This window comes from Nelumbo nucifera, chromosome 3, assembly GCF_055504915.1.
Source record: "Nelumbo nucifera cultivar China Antique chromosome 3, China Antique-T2T, whole genome shotgun sequence".
NCBI lineage: Eukaryota > Viridiplantae > Streptophyta > Magnoliopsida > Proteales > Nelumbonaceae > Nelumbo > Nelumbo nucifera.
Window position 1 is genome coordinate 106,497,596 of NC_142651.1, and position 23,143 is coordinate 106,520,738.

The 23,143-nt window shown below is 39.2% G+C and overlaps 1 protein-coding gene across 2 annotated transcripts in view; it reads right to left on the reverse strand.

Moving 5' to 3' along the window:
- The window catches only part of LOC104598790 (uncharacterized), a 74,781-nt gene extending 53,648 nt beyond the window's left edge, over window positions 1–21,133 (reverse strand). Inside the window, exons 1-7 of one of the 2 annotated variants that reach the window (XM_010261011.3) lie at window positions 20,504–21,133; window positions 16,736–17,111; window positions 16,257–16,411; window positions 15,781–16,017; window positions 14,162–14,271; window positions 13,972–14,049; window positions 13,782–13,888 (exon numbers count right to left, since the gene is read on the reverse strand). In XM_010261011.3, the coding sequence (XP_010259313.1) occupies window positions 13,782–13,888; window positions 13,972–14,049; window positions 14,162–14,271; window positions 15,781–16,017; window positions 16,257–16,411; window positions 16,736–17,097 (1,049 nt within the window). In that variant the 5' untranslated portion in view covers window positions 17,098–17,111; window positions 20,504–21,133. Of the gene's footprint in view, window positions 1–13,781; window positions 13,889–13,971; window positions 14,050–14,161; window positions 14,272–15,780; window positions 16,018–16,256; window positions 16,412–16,735; window positions 17,112–17,273; window positions 17,394–20,503 lie in introns of those variants that run through there. The other variant, XM_088900195.1, reaches the window with a different exon arrangement.
- Window positions 21,134–23,143: the final 2,010 nt, after the last annotated feature.

Here is a 23,143-nt window from a genome sequence, read left to right on the forward strand (position 1 = left end):
GCCATAGACTGACAAACAGTCCAAAAATATGGATTACTTTAGGCTCTGTTTGTTGCAGTGCAAATGAAATTTGTACTGTTGTAAATGCATGGGAGCGTAAATGGTCTGAATGTAAATTCTGGTATATTTTTGCTTGATAGTTGACTTTGTTTGTGAGGAAGAAAGTGAATTAAAATGACACAGTCCCACTTTATATGAAAGAGAAGAAAAGCAGTGTGGCTTTTTGTTTGGAACTAAGGTAGTAAAATGATGTAATCCCCACTTTGTATGAGAAGAAATTAAGGTAGGAAGAAGCTGGTATAAATTTTGAATACATTATTGAGGTACAAAATTTGCACGGCCAATGAGACAAAAAGTATAAATTTTGCATCATGTAAGACCGTAAGATTGCAAATAATAATTATAAACAAACATATGCAAGTACAAACCAAGTGATAATTTTGCATCGGTCCAGATTAGACTGCAAATGAAGTAAAGGTGGACAACTGGATAAAGAGCAGGGGGCTGATCAAGTTGGGTGTATGGAAGGGTTGGGGGATGACCAGTGAGGACACCATAAAATCCAATAGGTAAAAGAAAATAATAAGAGAGTGAAAGGATGATAATATTGATTCTGTTTTCAACTTTTCTTCTAATAAGTTTTACAGTTATCAATCAAAACAAAAAAAAAAAAAACAAAAGAGTGGGAATACAAAAAGACAACACAAGTGATATGATACTTCTGAGCTTGTGCATTCAATAGCTTGCAAGCATGTTCACTCAATGCTTCACCTGCTGCCATATGATACTTCTGTGCCCAACACCTTTTTGCCTTGATGAGCGACTTGAGGGGGCCTTCCTTTAATGACTCTTGGCTTGGCTAGTTCAGATGATCCATGAACACTTAAAGATCAGATGAGAGAAGAAAGGATTGGGTGGGTCTAGGTTAAAGAGTTCATTCAGGTTGGTTCCTAAAAGAGCCAATGAACTTGCCCACCCAATTGCAAGAAGTTGGTAGGTAGATCTTAAGTTGTACAGAGGGTGCCAGATCCAACCTCCTATGAATAGGAATGCAAGTCATCTAACATCACAATAGCTACCTAAAGTGATTCAACCAAGATACAAAGAGAGATTCATAGGAATGAATAGTGGGATATAATGTTTTAAAACATGGAGGTGTAGTGCAAGGCATTTCACTGCCTAGATGTGACGGTTCAAAACAGGCTTAACCTTGCCTACGCTTGGCAGGCTTACATTAGGGACATGACCGTCATTTTCGCCTGTAAGATTTTTGGGAGAACTGATGTCATCTTCAGGCAGACCACCAAAAGCTTAACGTACTCTTTGAGGAGGGGTGGTCGACCTCCTTGGGTGCCTAACCTTGGCACTCCTAGACCATCATCCCCTTGCGGGGCGGCCCTGGTTAACGGCTAGCATGGCTACCAGGGTTCCTCATGGGCGCACACTTGCTCATGGGGGCAGTGTTGGACCGGCACTGCACTACCGATACTCAAGGGAGGCTTGGCATGCGGGCTTGGCTCAAGCACGACCCTTCACCACGCCAGCCCCTTGCCCAAGCTGAGTGAGCTATCCCGTTGCCTCTAGCGCACGGGTGTGTTTCGGCCCAAGCGGTTGCCTATCATCATGGCACACAGGTGCCTGTCATCATCGGCATACAGGAGACCCTTCACATCGGTGCCAAGTCACCTCATCGGCGCATGGTCGCCTTGCATTATGGTTGTCCCCCTTTGGCACGTAAGCAGCGCCTCCCATGGACCGGTCTGAGCCAGAAGAGTGCCCCGGCCATTGGACTTGAGGTCATGATCCAGTGCTACTGACTTTGGTGGAGCCATCCCATCGGGCAACTCCTAGCCTCTAAGCGCATAAAGGCTTGTCCTGGCCTGCCTTGGCCAGGACGCACGGGTTTCTTCCGCTGTAGAACTACCCCCGTGACATAAAGGCATGTTCAGAATGTAAGAGACATTAGCCTCCCGAGCACAAGAAGGTGTAAGCCTCCTTAAGAAGAAGGGAGATGTGGAGGAGGAGGAGGAAGGCAGATCTCATCTTTTTTTCTTTTTTCATAAAAGATGTCTCGTATTAAGAAGAATGAAGATACACTATATTAGATGAAATAGGACAGTCTTGTCAAAGTGGAGGCAAGCATGCTGAGTGAGTGAGCTAGAATCGAGCAAGGCCCCTCTTGGCACAGAAAAAAAAAACGGTTGCATTTAAAAAGGTGGGGGTGAAGGGGGTCCAAGGCAGAGCCCCCTGCCCAAAATTTCTTTCCTTTCTCTTTCCTTTCATTTTATTTTCTTTATTTCTTCTGTTCTCTTTCTTTCTTTCCCTTCCCTTTTCTTTCTTCCTTGTATTTTCTCTTTCTGCCTTTTTAGCATGAGGTGTGCACCTTGCACCTCATGAATCCAAGGCATACACCTTAGGGCATTTTGGGAGCACCTCGCCCGGAGGTGCACAATATGTATATATAGGCATACACCTCTCACGCCTTTTAAAACACTGAATGAATATTTGAAGAAAAACTTTGGTATCATTCAGATCCACATCTATAATAGGGTGTGTGTGTGTGCACGCATTTCTTTTATTTTTCCCTTTATAGAAACAAGAGCTCCTACCCCTCCTCCAATCCCCCCCCCCTTCCATCAAGATCTCACAACTATAAAATCTCCCCACTTAAGGGGGCAAACTATTAGCACTATACAAAAAATTTCTATCCACCGCAGATTTAGCCAAAAGATCTGCAATTGAGTTCAGCTCCCTAGGAATCCATCTAAAGCCGCAATGCAGAGAAGAGGTTATTTCCGAAATCTCATTGAGGAAGCGACCCAACCTCCAAGGGCCCTTTTCTGGGTGGGAAGCCCAATTAATAACATTTCTGGAATCCCCCTCAAGAGAACAGAGTACAGCTGCAGAGATCTAACCATTCTCAGACCTAACACCAAAGCTCTGATTTCAGCTTCAGAAGCATCCACAGAACCAACTGGGCCACTGAAAGCCCAAATCACAGAACCTTCTCTGTTTAAGATAACTCCCTCGATGCCAGCCGCTAGCAGTTGATTGGGAGATGATCTGCTGCTGCCATCAAACTTCAGTAAGAAATCTAGATCTGGTCTTGGAGTGCTGGATTGTCCGGGCTGATTGTCAAAGTGGGACGACTGTACAATCTCTAATAAATTTCTTTCAAGATTAGAATAGCTGAGATCTTTGAACGGATCAGAGAGAACAGCCAGGAGAAAATGTAAGGAATGAATCCCAAACTTGTTGTCAAAGATTCTCTTGTTAGTTCACCCCAGATACACCACATAACAGCATTAGTTAAGGCTCTCCAAAAGGTTTTACCTCTTGAACCCATCTTGCAAGAAGGCCGCTGATTAAAGAAGCTTGCCACACTATTGGGAGGAACCCAATAGAAACTAGCACCAAACATCATATCAAGGAAGTATTGCCAAAGAGACCAAACCATCTCACAACTAATTAGTAAATGGCTAGTCAACTCACCATCTTTCATGCACATGACACAGACGTGAGGAAAGAGGTACTGGGATCCTAATCTTCTTTCTTTGTTAAGTCTTTTATGTTTTGAACTAAGGTGTATTATAGATATTGAGTTATCGAGTTTTTTTTATGAAATATGGTTAAGGATTATCATGTTACATCGTTACAGAGGTTTATGTGCTTTTTCTCTGATATAGAAACCAGATTTGCATATTCTTATATATCAAGTTTTTTATATTTATTTTTTGAAAAGTTTTTTCTGTTTGCTACAAGAAAGATTATTCATTAAAGATGGGAATTTTTTCAAAAGCTTTGCCTCACTTTGTTCAAGCTTTTTTTTTCAAGAAGAAAACAGAAAATTTTATTAAAGAAAGGAGTACATGAGAAGATGTACATCAAGAGTAAGAGGCACTCAATAATTACAAAGGGAAAATACTATCGCTATACAAAGAGGCCATCAGAAAGAGTTCAGTTCCCTAGGAATCCAGACACAAGGTTTGATATTATTCAGAATACCCCTTGCCTCAGCCAAGTAATGAGCCAATCTACAGGGGCCTCCATCCCTCTCCCCAAACCATTTGATTGTGTTTGCTGAATTGCCTTCAATGGTTATGTCCAAGAAGCCCAAGTCTCTGGCAATCCTGATCCCAATAAAAGCTGCAGCACTAGGGCTGTCAACAGGTCGGTTTTGGGTCGGAACCTGGTAGAACTGGTCCCAAACTAATAAGGAAAACCATGGACCTGGTACCAACCAAAACCCTATAGGGTCTGTAATTTTGGAACCAGAACCAAATTGATCAGTTCTTGAGACAATCAGGTCCAACCGGATGGAACCAATTATAACTGGACAAAAATGACGAGAACAACTGTGCAGTCTTGCATATGGACCGGGAGAGATGGACATACCTGTGAGGAGAAAACAAAAGTGAGAGAAGACAAATGGACGGTGAGAAACAGACGGACAGCGAGAAACGGATGGATGATGGATGAAACCCTTAAAAAATAACAAGACATGAAGATATCAATCGGCATGACCGATGGAGAGAGAACATACCGATGAGAGAGGAAAGCGACGACAAGAGAAGAAAGACAGACAGACAGCGAGCGAGATCAGATGGATGGATGAACGGTATATTCAATTTCCAGTGATCAAGTTCACTGCTCAGTGCTCACTGGTTCAAGTCTCAGAAGTTGCAGCCAGCAGCCCCTTCCTTCTTTCCTTATTGCAATGGAGAAAAAAAGAAATGCTCAATAGTCATTTCGGTAGAGTTTTGAATTAAACCCTGCCGAAATGACCATTTTGGACATATCTTACTTAAATATTACATCATATGTAATTTATTAAATATATTATATACATTTAATAGGGTGGACCCGGTACCGACCCAATAATAATCAGGACAAGAAATTAGGTTCCGGAACCAAACTTCTCAAGAAAAATACTGGAACCATTGACAGCCCTAGCCAGCACCTCAGTGTTAGAAGAGTCACCAGTCCCTATTGGGACACCAAAAGCCCAACAAATATTGACATCCCTTCCTCTTATCAAACCTCCCATGCCTGCATAACCCTGACTCCCTAGAGCACTGCCATCAAAGCTTAACTTCAAGGCTCCCCTCCTGACAAGTGAAAGGGCCTTGGAGGGTGGACAGGCTATTAGGGGAGGAAAAGAAACAACTGGTTACAATTCTCTGCATATCATTCATAGAGATTCCTTTGAACAACTCAAAATTTACAGCTCATTGGTAGAAGAGGTAGGTTATGTAGGAGATCAAATCTTCAATCGGTATGGCCTTGTTGCCAAAGATTCTCCTGTTTCTTTCTTCCCAAACACCTCACATTACAACATGGACCACTCTGGTCCAATAAAGTTTTCCTTTTCTGCTGAGCCCCCTACCTTGCCACTGCCACATTAAGTCCAAAATAAACTCTGGAGCAACCCATCTATAACCAAAGAGATTTAAGAAATGGTTCTGGATTTTTTTGAGTTTCCAGACAATATAATAATAAATAGTCAGCAGATTAACCATGCAGAGGCAAAAGATACAAGTATGGAGAGATAATACAGTCTGCCACTATTCTTCTTTTGTATGAGATCTAATGTGTTTATTCACTTCAAACAGGCTTCCCAAAGCTTGTCTCAGACAGGAAGTATTAAGTAGGAGGGTGTTATGGGCCCGAGAATAGGATCTCGTCACGGGTCGGTCCACGGGGAAAACCTCCTGTTTTCCCTTGTTCCTCCCTTTTCTTGAAGATCTATCTTGTCGCCCTAAAAAAGTGATTTGTTCAAGAGATCACCAACTCTCCTTTGCTCTCTTTCTTGACTGAAATTTTCGATATGTTTATTGAATAATATCAGCTCCTTAAATAGGAGATTACAAGAGGTAGAATCCTGCTTTTAGGAAGACTCCTTGCTAATCTACTACTCTATCCTATTAAACTGATAAGATAAGATAAGATAAGACTTCCTTAATCTATCCCACTGAACTGATAAGATAAGATAAGAACTGTAATTAGATAAGATAAGACTCCCTTAATCTATCCTACTGAACTGATAAGATAAGAACACTGAATAGATAAGACTCCTACTAATCCCTGCTACTGAAAGCAGATAAGGTAAGAATACTGAATAGATAAGATAGGATGAGAACACTAAATTGCTGCTGCTGAGAACACTAAATTACTGCTGCTGCTGCACTAAATTACTGCTGCTGCTGCCGGCGCCCACATCAGAGGGTGCTAGAATTCAACATCCTAGCTGGCTCTAGTGTCCTAAAAGAAGCATTCCCCATCTCAAGTTCTCAATATTCAATTGGGAGAAGTACATATACATTCTATTTATATATTGAAAACCCAGATAAGCTCGGGCAGAATTCGAAATCCACTCCATTTGTCAATGGACCAAAACCAGAAAGAGACAAACAGCTAAAGGAAACTCTTCAAGAAGGCCAACCAAATAAGATAGGGACAAACTAGGTTTGCTCTAGTATGGGCCTGCTGGTGATCTCAGCAGCAGCATGGGAGAAATCCCATTGATTCAAGAAGACATTATAATCGAACGATGGTGACAGGAATACCTTCATGCCAAAGAAATGACGGTCGATTAAGCTGTTAGAAGGAACACCGAAAGCAAAGGTGAACCCGAAGAGGCGAAGGGATAGTCAAATAGACCACCAGCAACCTAGGGCATTTGCTAGCATTATGTTATTGGTGTTCTTGGCATGCAGAGACAGCACAGAGCAAGCCAAGTTGCACGGCAAAGATGAGAAGAGCAGGTAAGAGTTGCCGATAGCATAAGCAGTGTCAATGAAATTATTTGACACAGTTAATGAACTCTGAACTGATCACAAATGTAATTAACAACGGGAGTATAGCACTAACAGTGCCATTGAGGAATGGGATGATTACTGCAAACCCATCAAGCAACCCAAAGAGAGATGCAAGGGGGAGGCAGAGTTGCGAAAATAGTGGTTATTGAATTTCAGATGCTTGTTGAGTTAGATACAAAATGAGAGAAAGAAAGAAAGGTGTGAGGGCATGAATACAACTGCCATATCATTATTTTTAAATTAGAAGATGATGCAGTGTGGTAATGTGGAATTAAATCATTAAAGCCAGGCTTGGGCTTTTAACTTCCACCCAGGCTTTTCTGGATTTTCAATTTATAAATAGCATGAAACTGTACTTTTCCCTAATCAATTTATCCTAGAAGAAAGAACATACAATCTTCTCAACATGAAAACTAATACAGAGAGTAGAAATAAAAGGAACATATTATAAACCTAATCTGCACTAGAATTCTGTTAGACTTAGAGTTGAAGAGATATTAGAGAGACTAGAAGAAGAAGTAGAAGAAGAAAATTCTGGTTCGAACTAGAGAACTCAGGTCTCTCTCTCTCTCTCTCTCTTATCAATAACAATGAATTTTATTAATGATTGAGAAAATCAGAATTACAAGGGAAGGAGCTAAAGAATCTTAACTGCCAACTATCCAAAGTACATCCTAACCATGAAATAATTACAAAACAGCCCAAAAGATGGAGTTTCTGTTCACCCCTTGCCTCGCTAGACCATCTGCCATGGCATTTGCACTTCTCTTTATCCATGTACAATGAATTTCAATGTCCTTGGACTTGAACTTCCTCTTTTCATTGCTGTATTTCCAGAGCATAGAACTGTCCTCTTTTAGCCAACTCACCACAATTTCAGAATCACCTTCTATGATCAACTTTTTAATATTTTCCTTGACCCTTTGTATCCCTTCAAGAGCTCCAAGAATCTCAGCCCTCAAGGAATCTCCCACCCCAATTGGACCAGAATACATGGCTAGCAAATTTCCTTTTTCATCCCTTATCACTCCCCCTACTCCGGAGGGCCCTGGATTGCCTATGCTGCTACCATAAAAGTTCAGTTTGGTAAACCCATGAGGTGGAGGTGTCCAACAGGAATTTAAGGTCTTTTTAATTAAGCCTGAGTCTGCAATCTCCTTCCAACTTCTTATCATCTCATTAACTGAGAACACTGAAAACAATTCCAATGTTCTCAACCGATGTATCACCCTAATGTGGATAGTCTCCAGGATTACTTCCAAACTTCTCTCCTTATTTGAGAATATCCTTGAGTTTCTCTCCTCCCAAACAGTCCAACACACCACAGCCCTACCACATCTCCACATGATCTTGGCCCTTTTGGTTGGCCAATTAGGCATGGAAGTAAATAAGCTTTACACATTCACGGGGGAGTCCACCTGCATCCAAACAAAGTAAACCATTCCCAAATAACTTTAACAAACTGAAAAGAAATTAGTAAATGGTATCGAGACTCACCATCGGATTTACAGAGAACACACCAGTGAGGAGACAAACAACTATTGGGTCTTTTCCTTTGAAGTAGATCCCATGTATTAACTCTTTCCAAAAAGGCTTCCCAACAGAAACTCCCAACCTTTGGAGGTATAGGATGACACCACACCTCTTTAATAGGGAAAGACAATCCAACAGGAGGAAGGGGTAATAGAGCTTTAAATAAAGAGGCACAAGTGTAGGAACCCGAGGGAGTGAGTGTCCATATTCTATTATCTAACTTTGATGGCTCTATGAATACCCCTTCAAGAATGGATAATAAGGCTAAAGTACAGGCTAACTCTATGTCCCTGACATCTCTTCTCAAACTCAGGTTCCATCCGAACCCAAAAGGTGAATTAGAAGGTACAAGAAAAGAGGAAACTTGTTCATTTTTAAGGGTAGAAATAGCAAAGAGGTCTAGAAACTGATCTTTCAAAGAGGAATCCCCAACCCAAACATGTTCCCAAAATTTAATGAGGTTACTTGAGTGCAAGTCATACCTGATCCAAGGAAAGAATAAGGGCAAGATGGCTTGAATAGCTTTCCAAGGAGAAGCTCTTGCAGTCCTTGCTAGAATCCCAGAGTCTCATCCATTATATGCCAACCCATGTACGCTTCCCACTATCTTAACCCACAATCTTTCTTTCTCCAATGAAAATCTCCACAGCCATTTCCCTAGTAATCCTAAGTTCCTAATCCTTATATTCCCAATTCCCAAACCTCCCTCCTTCTTACCCCTACATACCACCTCCCACCCGACCCTATGGTCCTTCTTCTCCTCCCCCAGCACCCAAAGAAAATCTCTCATTAGTTTTTCCAGCATGCTAGCCACCTTAGCTGAAATCTTAAAGACGGACAAAAAATAGACAGAAAGGTTAGCCAGAGTAAACCTAAATAAGGTGATTCTCCCTCCAAGAGACAATCTTCCAGTTGGCAAGTCTCTTTTCAAACCTCTCCACAACAGGGGCCCAAAAATCACCTTTCTGAGGATTATCCCCAGAGGTAAACCAAAGTAATTTAAGGGCCAATTAAATACTACACACCCCAAAATGTTTGCATACTCCCGAACCTCCCCTTCCCCCATATTAACTCAAACTATACAACTTTTCTCAAAATTCACCCTAAGGTTTGGCATTTGCTCAAAAAGTTGTATAGTGAGCTTCAGGTTTCATATCCTATTGATATCCCCTCCTTCACAAAACAGAATTGTGTCGTCTGCAAATTGTAGGTGTGTAAGTGGTATATTTTCTCTTCCAACTCCCCAACCTCTTATTAAATCCCTAGAATCTGCTTTAGATATTAGTCTCCCCAACACATCTGCAGCAACCAATGTAAACAAAACAAGGGATAGGGGGTCTCCTTGTCTAATCCCTCTCAAAGCTAGGAAATAGTCCACCATTGTCCCATTCACCAAAATGGAATAATGACAATCCCTAATGCAACCCATCGCCTATTTGCACCAAATGTCTCCAAACCCAAAGTTAATCATCACCTCCAATAGGAAAGACAATCAACCAAGTCATAAGCTTTTTTCTAGATCTAATTTACAAACCACTCCTCTCCTCCTGGATCTCTTATAGTCATCTAGGCTCTCATTTGCTACAAGTATCTGATTTGTTATCTGCCTCCCCTTCACAAAAGCTCCTTGATTATTTGCTATGATTGCTGGGAAGCACCTTCCAAATTCTAAAGGACAACACCTTAGTGATGATCTTATAAAGAATATTAACTAGGTTGATTGGCTTGTAATCCTTTAGATGACTTGCATCACTTTTCTTGGGTACCAAAGCAATGAAAGTGGAGTTTAGCCCAAGATTAATTACTCCTCTGGTATGAAATTCATTGAATACCAACATTAAGTCCTCCTTTAATATCTCTCAACAATCCTGGTAAAAAGCCATCGTAAAACCATCTAGATCCGATGCCTTTGATCTATCCATTAAGAAGACCACCTCTTTTATTTCTTCCAAATCAAATTTCTTTTCCAACCACTCCCTATCTTCTCTCTTCAGCGTTGGCCATTCCAAACCTTCCAGCCACACCCTTTTATTTAGGGGCCTTCTAAAAAGGGTGTGGCTGCCACCACCCTATCTTCTCTTTTCCAACGCACTGCCACCACCATCAAGATAATACAGTCCACCAACTTCATGCCCTCCACCAATCTTCATCCCCGTCTTGAGATCCTAAAAAACACAAGAAGGGCAAAAAGTGATAGAGCAATTAAGGACTTGGTCAACTTACTAACAGACATAAGGTTAAAAGGAAACTTGGGAACATACAAAATTGAGGATAAAGATAAAGAGTCTATGTTAACATTACCAAAACCACAAATGGAAGATGTGGAACCATTAGCAAGGGTAACAGAGTGTGATGTTGGGCACTGAGAGAGGGAGGAAAACACACCTGGAGTTCCAGTCAAAATGGGATTCAGTCAGTGCAAAGCCCATTCAAACAACCATCATAGCCTTGCATTGGGAATATCTCCCCATGAAATAAAGCATAGAAGTACGGAGATGTTCTCGATGCAAGGCTGTTCGAACAGTGTTCAAACGGGCCTTGCCCTGACTAAAGTCGATCTCGTTCCAATCATTCTCCTTCCCAGGAACATCTGTAGATATAAAGGGCATCCGATCAGCTGGATGGCCCTCCTGTCTAGAACTACAATCACCGGTCACTGCATGATTTGTCCAAGTTGAAGGTGGGCCATGCAAATCATAACAATAATTGATGGTATGTCCTTCCATACCACAGTGCATACATCTTCTTGGACCAGAACTACATCCTCTACCACAAACTCCCCCTGAATCTCGACCTCCAATACGTCCACCACCACCACTACGACCATACACTGGTCCACTGCTACCACTACGCTCAGATTGAGCTCCCCGAAGCTTCACCTCTAACACCACGACCTCCCCCTCTTGACACTACAAAGGCTGACCTGTCAGAGACACTAGAATTCTCCATAGGTCCAATAGAGATCCTCTGAAGACGAGCAAACACCTCTTCTAAAGATGGAAGAGTTGACCCTCCTAGTATTTGTGCCCTCACTGGTTCATATTCAAGTTTCAGTCCTACCAAAAATCTGGTCACATTTAGTTCTCTCTATTGTTGCTGAATTTTAACATCAGAGGTGAGGGGATGGTACACATTCAGCTCATTGCAAAGGTTTCTCATGCTATTATAAATTTAGTACTAAAAAACATAATAAATTCATTAAGTTTTATGAGAAATCAGAATTTATCATAATCTTAATACTACAAAAAGAAGAATCAGTTTATTAAATTTATAATAAAACATAATGTATTATAACTTTAATATTTAAAAAAAAATCAGAATAAATGTATTTCTATTTACTAGTGTGAAATAAATATATTAGAATTTATAATAAATCAGAATTAAAAATAAGAAAAGAAAATATCAGATAACCTTGTAAAAATATCAAAAATGCATAATAAATCAGTAAATCGTCATCTACTAATTTGTTATTGATCTTATTTTCTTAGCTTTATAAAATGGTTGGGAATAAGATAATAGTCTAGAAATATGTATTCATGCTTCTTATCATTTTACAAAATATCTTTGCATATTTCCACATATTTCATAATATTTCCATAATGTCTCTAAATTTTACAATATTTCCCCTCGACATTTCCGACATTTCTGACATATGTCCAATATTTTGGTAAGCAACATTTCCATCGACATCGACATTTTAAACCTTGTTCCCAATCACCATACTCATGAGATTCAGTAGAGGGTTTTTCTTCTCTTATATGCTTCACTTTCTTCTTAGCTTTAAGAAAGACTTCTACAGATTTCGCCCAAGGCACATAGTTTTCCCCATTCAATTTGATAGAAGTCATCTAAACATACAGGTGGTCGGTGGGAACCATCACACTAGTTTTGTTTTCACTATTGTCTCCCATATCTGGAAAAAAATAAATCTTTCCAATTCACCTCTCACCACACTGAACTTGGCACCACTTGTCGCTGAATTCTTCACTCTCCACACCAAAACCCTACTTACACGACTACCTGAATTCTCACCACACTACTTGGAACTCACTAACCATTTGATCCACACTGAAATCTGCATAAAACCCTACTACACGATAACCTAAATTCTCACCACACTACTTGTAACTCACTAACCATCCGGTCCACACTAAAATCTGCACAAAACCCACTTATCTAATCACCAAACAATCAATCTGCACTCAACACTCCACTGCATCACTCAAACCTAAATTCTCACCACACTACTTGGAACTCACTAACCATTTGATCCACACTGAAATCTGCATAAAACCCTACTACACGATAACCTAAATTCTCACCACACTACTTGTAACTCACTAACCATCCGGTCCACACTAAAATCTGCACAAAACCCACTTATCTAATCACCAAACAATCAATCTGCACTCAACACTCCACTGCATCACTCAAACCTAAATTCTCACCACACTACTTGGAACTCACTAACCATTTGATCCACACTGAAATCTGCATAAAACCCTACTACACGATAACCTAAATTCTCACCACACTACTTGTAACTCACTAACCATCCGGTCCACACTAAAATCTGCACAAAACCCACTTATCTAATCACCAAACAATCAATCTGCACTCAACACTCCACTGCATCACTCAAACCTAAATTCTCACCACACTACTTGGAACTCACTAACCATTTGATCCACACTGAAACCTGCATAAAACCCTACTACACGATAACCTAAATTCTCACCACACTACTTGTAACTCACTAACCATCCGGTCCACACTAAAATCTGCACAAAACCCACTTATCTAATCACCAAACAATCAATCTGCACTCAACACTCCACTGCATCACTCAAACCAGCCCTCTTCTCACCATCGATTAGAGGGGGCTTCCTACGAATCACTGCAAACACCCACAAACTTGCTGACCGGAGGCAATAGAAACCTCCAAAGGAAGAGGGCGACCACTCCTTTTCAGCCCCTTTCCCTATCTTCAACTGATGAAGAAGGAAAAAAAATAAAAAACCCTCTACTGAATTCTGGGCAGATTCGATTTTTTCACGGTGACTCTGATACCATATTATAAACCTAATCTGCACTAGAATTCTGTTAGAATTAGGGTTGAAGAGATATTAGAGAGACTAGAAGAAGAAGTAGAAGAAGAAGAGAGAAGAGAGAAGAATAGAGAAGAAGAAAATTCTGGTTCAAACTAGAGAACTCAGGTCTCTCTCTAGTCGGCCAGATTTAATTTATATGTTTCTATTCATAATAACAAAAGACTCCTTTGTCCCTACTTAAGTATGGGCCACATCATCTAACAGAACATTACAAATCAGCTTTAAAACATAAATATAAAGACTAAAATACCCCTACACAGTCGACACTAACAGAACAAATAACGCAAAAAGATATTAGACTGAAAGGAATGATACTCACGATAACAGCTGAAATGCAGCACCAGTCCTGGGGCTAAATGCAATAGCAGTAACAGCTCCAGTATGTCCACGCAAAGTTGAAACTGGCATCCCATCTGGCAAGCGCCACTGTGGTAGACCAGAATGAAATGTCCTTTCATTGAAGCAAACAAAAACCAAAACAACTTGCATGAAGGAAAGGGATATCTTACAACTCGAATAACAAAGTCATTTGAGGAGGATGCCACCACAGCATTGTTTGAACTCACAGCCAAGTCAGTAATGTCACCCTTTGAAAAGCATGTATTGAAACAAGTAAGACAAGTACAAATGAAACAAACTTAAAAAAAAAAAAAAAAAGTGACAGCATCAACAAAACATAAACCATCTAACTAAACTCACTTCATGTCCACGACAGCTTGCCAGGCAAAATGCAGTTTCCATTGACCAAATCTTTACAAGGCGATCATCAGAACCAGTAATCACATATCTCCCCGAGCGATCAAATATGGCTACAGAATATATCAAAGAGAAAAATTTTATTCAGTACAAATCCAGGTGAATGAATGGCAATGATGAACCAAAATTCTTGTTGCAGAAATATGTAGAAGGATTGAGAAAAAAATAAAACAAAGACATTAGTGCCAATTATAATGCCTCAACAAAATACTTAAAACTTTCATGGAAACACTTTGCTGAAATATTATAATCCCTGGGATGAGCAAGTCACTTAAAACAAAATCCGTTTGTGCATCTGCAAATGCTAGAAAGAAATTCAGCAACATTAAGTATGAGAGATGTAGGTAGAATACACATGAACTTCATGAATTTCTACACATCGGAAGAGCGTCCATTCCGATGTTGAGGCAATTAGAAATGTCTAGACTTATGCTGGAAGAGTATAGTAGGATCAATTGCCAGATTGATGATGATGAGGTGTATGAGGCAGTGAGAAGAAAGCATAGCAAGATGTTCAGAGAACATCTTCTAGAAGAAGTATTCAGATGTAGAGTTGATTTCCTTCATCTCATGACTCATGGAGTTGTCAAGCCGAACTTTGATGGTTGTAGTTTTGGAAACCTTGGAAATTCTGGAAACCAAGGTATTTTCAAAAATTCAGATGGGAAGATTCATTATATGTACTCAGTGCTCATATCTGATTTGTTATGGAACAGCAATTAGAGCTAAAACTTTGCATTATTGCAGTAGTTGAGGTTCATGCTTTCCCTTGACTTTCAAAGGTTGGAGGTGGAAGACGACTCTCAAATGGCCATCAGACGGATGAACAATGTAGAGAAGGAGCTGTAGCAGTTGAGGCACCATATTGAAGAAGCTAAAGCTCTTGCGTCCATAGTGAATATCTTACTCATTTGAGCAAGGATTCAGCTAACGAATTTAAATATATATATATATATCAGCTAACAATTTGGCTGATTTTTCAACCAGATTGGGGTGGACAGAAACAGGTTATTGCTTACTGGGCTACGGTTATTCCTTAAGAAAGAGGAAGTTTGAGTATGAAAGGGACCGAGTGATTGGGAGAATCTTCAATGAAGACAGGGATTGGACTTAATATGGGTCTTATTGTTTCTTCTATGCCTCTTAAAAATGATTATTAATAATGTTTTCTGCTACCGATCAATAAAAATGACGAAGTTGATTTAGATCATTAAGATAGATAACTAGCCTGCTAGAAATTATAAATTTATTGTTCAATGCATTGAAAGATTCTTTGATACCTTATCCCCCTCCTCCCAAGCATAAGAGCCTGTGAATACTAACTACATCACCATCATAGGTTTATCCCATCAAAACAAAAGAGGAGCAGGCAACTGTGAACAGCATTTTAACAAAGGTTTCAAAATCATATGATTCATGCCAGCAAGAATAGATCGATCCCATTCTGAATTGATATTTCAAACTTGTCATTGTTAGTTCAGGTATTATCTTTTATAGACGAGAACCTCAAAGTCTAAAAGTGAATTGAAATTTCATAGGTATAACAGAGAGGAAAACAATACCACAATAGACAGCATCTCGGTGTCCCCTTAATTTCTTTATGTTTTGCATCTTTTGCACCATAGTTGCTGGCTTAGCAATGGCATAACATGCTGCACGAATGGATGGGGCACGGTGGTGTTTTTTAAAACCACCTCCAATTTCCCTCAAACTTAGCCCACGCACCTGATCGGCCTGCATGTGAGGCCAACGCAAGTAGCGAGGCAGACAATTCACTTGCATGTCTTTGTTTCTATCAGCTAGAAAAACAGAAAGTAGAACATCAAAACAAATAAAAGGATAACAAAATACCCCAGACATAAAAACAAACCAACTACAAGTATGAGAGCTCAAGAAGAAAACCTAGTACAAACTCAAAATGGTCTCAAATGGTCAAAAAAAATTTTAAATGTTGATATGGTGTACAAAGACTTGCCATATTGTGCATGCTGTTCAAGAAAATTGAGTAAAGTAATGTATACAACTCAATGACTCATACATTCTAGAAGTGAAAAGGAGCCTGATCCAAGAAGTGTAGGAACATCAGCTGCATTTGGAGCATTTCCTCCAATCATTCCATGCAATGGTGGGGCTGTAGTGAGTATCAGTTGCTTCAGAAGCTTGACCAAGTGATCCTTTTCAATGTGAGGATACCTTAAGGCAGGGGGGAACACACAAGTCACTAAATCCAAACAATTATTGGGGAAGATTTCTATGAAATAAATCCTACACAACCAATGCAAGTTGTTTTGTTTTCCAATTAAAAAGTAACAATTTTGATTTGACGAATGGAAAGAACAAAACTTGGGTAACCAACTACAATAGTTAATGGTATTGTCTAGAACAGAAAATAAAAACTTAAAACCAAAATACAAATATTGCCTTAGATTTTTCTGTGCAAGGTCACGCCATAAGTTAGTGAAGACAATACCATAAATCTTGATAAAATCAGAGCAAAAAGAGAACCTCTTATGTTACCTCTCGACCAATTTATTGTAATTCAATGGGAAGGATAACCCATTATCATTTTCATCCCCACTATGTGCACCGCTCCTTGAATACCAAGCATGATATCTCCTAGGCAAAAGCTGATGTTCCAGGAGTTCATTCCAAAATTGCCCATAAGTTCTATGACATGGCCCAGCAGATAGGAAATGCATGATCAAAAAGTAAACTTCTCGAAGATCAATATCCACATCAGGCTCCAGAGGAGGACTTGCAGCTTTCTCTGGCTCTGCAAATTGACCCTTCTCATGCACCTTACTGGAAAAATTCAAAGGTGCCATGCTAGGAGAAGATGAATTACTCAAAGGTACATGTATATGCTTCTGAAGAGCCATGTTTCATGTAAAACCTGGAATAAACAGAAGAAGCATACAGTTAAAAGCTTCATTTAGAAAACATAACCAACCTATGAGAGAAGAGACATCTAGGATCTAGCACTTCTCAAGTCGACAAATCACATAACTGCATGGATATCAACCACATATTTAGGAAAGAAAAAGACAGCCAGTACCCAAGGAATGTCATCATCATCATCAAAGCTTCACCCAAACCCCACCTGCGAGAAAGAGACATCTAGCACTTTTCAAGTGGACAAATCAAATAACTATATGGATATCAACCACATATTCAGGAAAGAAGATAGCCAGTACCCAAGCAATGTCACCATCATCATCATCATCATTGCCATCATTAAAGCTTCATCAAAACCCCATAAAATGATAAAATGACTAAAAATCTAGCCCAAAGTGCAAGAGGATCATCCATCCTCAAAATACAGTACTACCCAGCAGTTAACTGGGTACTAAAGAGTAGCATAACCGCTAAGCTTTCATATCCTAAAAGAAGTATCACAGCAGAAAGAGTATAATAAACAAACAAAATGTCAAAGGCCGGAGGAAAATGTTGATATCCAACAGAATAGCTTTAGATGAATCAATCAAAGACTCCAAGAAAGGTGAGTTGGTGCAATTATGTAAGTTGTCGGTCACAAAAGGTACCAAGTTCAGGTAGTAAATGATTTATCAGTTCAGTCTTCAATAGAAGATAAAATTTCAGGTAAAGCAGAACCAAAGAACAGAATTTGTTCTACCAACTCCACGTAGGTAGCAAAAGGCAAATGATGTTGATGACGATATCTCCAGCCATCTGGGGCATGGTTATCAAAAGGCTTTCCCAAGCAGCTGACTATATGGAAGAAGAAGAAGATCTTCATGGGAGTATGATTATCTTAAGTTCACTTAACCAAGCTATCAGTGTACTAACTCATACCCTTCCGGGGTGCAAAAATGACCACTTTGTTGATTAGAACTGTAATAGAAGAAAAGGAAATGAAGGTGTAAGAATTGGAGACAGGAACATTCCTCTCCTACAAAAGTGGCTACAGAAATTCCAAAGAAAAATCAGCATCTCTAGCATTCAGTTCTAAAGAGCAAATATCAGCTTCACATTAATGGATGGGATTCAGTGTTGGCAAATAGGGCTAATTCGAATTGCCATGTGAAGTCATTGAAGCCATAGACCCAACTTTTTTGACAGTTTCATTATGTTAATCTGGTGTCATAATGGAATTTGAAGGATTAGTGAAAATGCTATTTATTCTGCCTTCTAACTAAATTTTTAAGGTAAACAATAAAACTTTAATTACAATACAACTGAAGAAAAGAAATTTACGAGAAGAAAGGAAAGGAAGGCATTTTTTGAAGCCCCAGAAAGGAAGGCATTGAGCAGACACAAATTGCCATAGCCTCATGTCAAGACAACCATACCAAAAAATTTTAGGCCATTTATTGTACTCTCCCCCCACCCTCTTCTGTGTGCAAATGTTTTTTTTTTTTTTTTTTTTTTTTGTAATATGTAATGTATGTTCTACTTGACAAGTATTTGGAAATAACATAACCAAATGACCTCCAAAGGCTTAAAACACAAGAACCAAGCCCAACTGAACTAAACGTTGCACCTGGAGACAATAGAGTGTAATCCTTCTCCTTTTACTTCATTTTCAACAACAAAACCCCTTTTGATCATGCTACTTATCAAAGAAGAAAAATATGCAGTTGACAAAATAAATATTTTTCTACCACTTCACTCTAACCAGGGTCGTACCCTCTATCAAATCACAAGTACTAAGCTATTCCTATTGTCAATAGACTTTTCTATCATCTTAGGTACTTGCTTTTCTTCACCAGTTGATACTGACCCCAGGTTCCAGTAGGGTGAAAACCCATAATGAATTGCAGGGCATTGTGTTAATCTTAGCATATAGTAGTGGTGTAGGACAGGTTGGAGGTCCTACAACTTTCAGACCTTGAGGTGGGTTTTGTAGAGTGAAGAAAAGACAGTTTGGGTGATTAATAACAAATATAGAGAAAGAAAAGCAAGTAGATAGCTTATTGTCTGCCAAATAATGAGCAGGAGATTAGGAAGAAAGAAAAATAACTCTTGTTGTTAGAACATACAGCAGAGAAACAGATTGCTTAGAGGAACAAAAAAGTAGGGGGGATAGAAAGAGATCTGGATACGAGAAGAATTTATAAACCGAACTTTTATTTATCGAACAAACACTACTAAATTTCAATTGTAATGACTCCATTTATAGACTCTAACATAAGGGCTCAAATTTCCCTTTACAGACTCCAAACTCAATTAGGAAACTGACCCAAAAGAACTTATAATTATTCTAAAACTAAAGCCAACCCATATATAACAATAAGGACTTACACTTGTTAACTGACTGTAGTAGCATTCTAATTATCCTATTACAACTACACAAACCCAAAACAACTCTAAGATAAGCCCAAAAATGAAAACTTCCTAATCTCGTTACAAACTTGTACCCTATCACTTAAATCGCCATAGCTCACTCAAAATATGTCAGAATTACAAGATATTGATCTAGCTGGACTCAATTACCCATCTGATGACACCAAAATTATGTAAAATAGACAAGTTTTGACCCTTGAAAATTAAGCTAAAAAAGTGGCAATTAATCCTATTACTATTACACTAACAAATTAGAAAAATAACTCTAATAAAAATTACCTGTCCTTGTATATTCTTTCGTTTTAACGGTTTTTTTCTTTATTATCAGAGAATAGCTGACCAATAACCAAAAACTACAAAAATGCAACTGGTGTAGGAATTTGAATAAACTTGCTTTCTTCTACGGTTGTTTTCCCTTTTTCCTTGATTTTCTCCCAATGACACAATTGAAGCTCATTTTTTAGATGACCTAAGGGAGATGCCTTCCGCAGTTGCCAAGTTGAACCTTGACAGTACCCCCACTTGGCAAACCAAGTCCACAGAGGTTACAGACTAGACTTTCATGAGGTGGGTATGCCATCCCTCTCCTTCCTTTTGCCACGGTAGCCGGTAGCCCATGCATGTCCACCAGGCCAATGCCACAGCCAATCTTCAACAGCCTATATAAAAGGATTTTTTTTTTTTTGAATACCATATAAAACCTAAGGTAACCTATAGGATTCATTCCCCATTCCTTTTGCCCATATGATTAATGTCAACATGAAGACTAAACATAACCAGATTCACAAATCCAAGTAATCATGTGCATAAATAAAACGCATTAATGAGTTGTGCAACAATCACCGATCAACGAATCCAGCTCTAATGCTCTATGCCCCAAAACGACTTTAAATTAGAAAAAAAAAAAAAAACAGTTCTGTTACTGAACAAAATAATCCAACCATAATTAGTTACGCTGATAAGCAAGAAGGAAATTCTTACGTCCGATTTGAACCTTTCAATTGTTCAAGCAAGTCAACCAGATGGGAAATTTCCCGAAGCCTGAAATTCTTCTATATGCCTCCAAAACCCTAACATGCTGGAATTCATACTGCATTTCTATGCAACAAGAAAATTGCAAAATTCAAGGTCTTCTTAGTTGTCAATCCCCGGTTCCGCGAAATCTTTTCAGATAATTTGCCAAAACAAGCGAGGAGCCAACGCGAGATCTATTCACAGACATGCAGAAACCCTATGCGATTTATCAAATTGCATTTCTTCCCCCAACCAACCTCCAATACCTTTAATGAAGTCGGATTAGGGACGAAGAGCCAAGCGTCTTAGCGGCAGCAAATTCTACGCATCAACTGACAGATTTGAAAGCGATATCAGATGGATCGAAAGATTGTAAAGCTATGGATAAGAACAAAAATCAGCGATTCTGAGGTGCTTCGCAGGCAAGGATCTGAGATTTCTTGGGGGAGCTTTCCTTTTCTTCTATTTTCTTTGGCTTTCTTTTTGGTTTTCTGCACAGAGAAAAAGAGAAAGAGAGAGAGTAGAGAATAGAGAATAGAGAGGAGAAAGAAAGAGACGGTCGAAGCAAGCGTTTAAAACCTTGCACCCACTCCCCTTAAAAGACTTTCGATAGAAATAAATATATAATATAATATTTAGTGCAAGCAATAAGGAAAATAGAAAATTACTCACAAGTATGCTTAAAGTTAGTATTAGCCACACGTTATACAGCTCCTAACCTTTGCTTTGCAGGTAATTAATGCTAATTACTTAAACAAATTAAATTAATTAACAAAAAAATTATAATTTACTTTTTGCAATGGAAAAAAATGGAGAAAATTAAAAGAAAAAAATGGAGGAAACTGTAGACACGCGGGTTAAAGGACCTTCCAACTTTCGAAGGGCTAAGAAGACACCCTCCCTTTTTTAAATGTAACGGCTACAAAAACATTGCTCTATTTCACCTTCTATGCCTAAGGGATGTGTATGTCTATGTCTATGTGGTATTTATTTATAAATAAATTAATAAAAACATTATCATGGAAAATGCTTATATTCTAATGTCACAAACAATTAATCCGGTTCAATTAAGGATGCCGGTCCAGCCGGCTGGTCAAAGCTGCAGTTGACGTTTCTTATGCTTACAAAGCAGGAAAAAAAATCCGAGCGAGGATGGTCCAACCAACCACCATTAGATTATGCAATTCAATCTATGTATACCACCAGATGACAACACGTGTAATTGCAAATGCCATGTTGTTGGGATTGGTTCACACGTGTTCAATCATGATTGGTGTACAACTGGATTAGTAACAAACAACGCTAGGCTAGGCACGCTTAGTGTTTTGCCACCTGTCATCAACAGTGAGTGTCAGGAAAAACACTAGGCACAGGTGTATTTTTCTCACGTGTTGAAAGCAGGTGGGGGTGCTGTGCTATGCACTGCAACATGATGAAGTGCCCAGCGTAGCGTTGTTTGGTTAATGGCAGATCCAGTCATCCAGACTAGTTGGAGAGGAGAGAGTACGAGAGATCGGGGTGGTGAAAACTGAAAAGTCGATGACAGTAGGGCCCACAAAAGAAAATGCCGGTAACAGTAGTACACCCTTTGTTGCGAGATGCGCCCAGCAATGCGGCGGGGTGGCGCAGATGCAGTGGCCAGTTTGTTTGTAACATAAAACCGTTAAGGAACCACCAGGCTAACAGCAAGCTAATTACTAAAACCCCGTTTAGCGTTGGATGCTGTACGAAAACCCGATTTGATCCAAACGACACTTTTATTTTGGAGTTCAAATCCTCGGTAATACATCACCAATCACTATTTGCCACGTCATATGGAGCTGACTTGGTTGGTTGGACTGTGATTAATCGGAATCACGAATAGAAACTACTGGATGATTCGGGCTATTTATCCGTGGTGGTTAGAAAACTATGAAAATTTGTTGCATGCTGAGCAGTAGCTATGGAAACTGTGGACGATTCGGCATGAGTAGTAGTGACAGGTGAGTAAGTAGCTATCTTGAGATGCTAGCAATTGAAGGAGGGGGCTCTGCTAGTGGGGAGCCAATCCTAACTCACTGAAGGGAAGTTCGGCGTCCTACTGGGCGGGCCCACGTTATCTTCTATCAAATCACGTTTGCTACGACTGCCGAGTGCCGACTACCAATAGCGTTGCGCTGAAACAATAATCAAATCCTTTGATTTATAGATGTGGATCCCATCTTAAAACTAACACTTTTACGGGTGTTTAAGGTCACGTTGGGTATTGTGTATATATCACCGGCCACATCCTAATTTATCATCCACATTATCTTCTCGTGGATGGTAGTGTGGATAATTTGTATGAAGATTTCAGTATAACGCAACTACGTTAGTTCAATTACTTTTATTTTATTTAATTTTTTTATAATTTTTAATATTAATTCTAGCATAAGTCCGATGGTTCTCTTTCTCAGTTCTTTCTTCATTATTTAAATATTAATTTTTTAATATTTTTATTAATAAAATAATATTTAAAATATTACATTTTATTCTTTTAATATTTAAAATAATACTTTTTTAATTATTTAAATTTTGCAATTGTTGTCTACATATTAATGCTTTTTTTCAATTTGTTATTACCATATA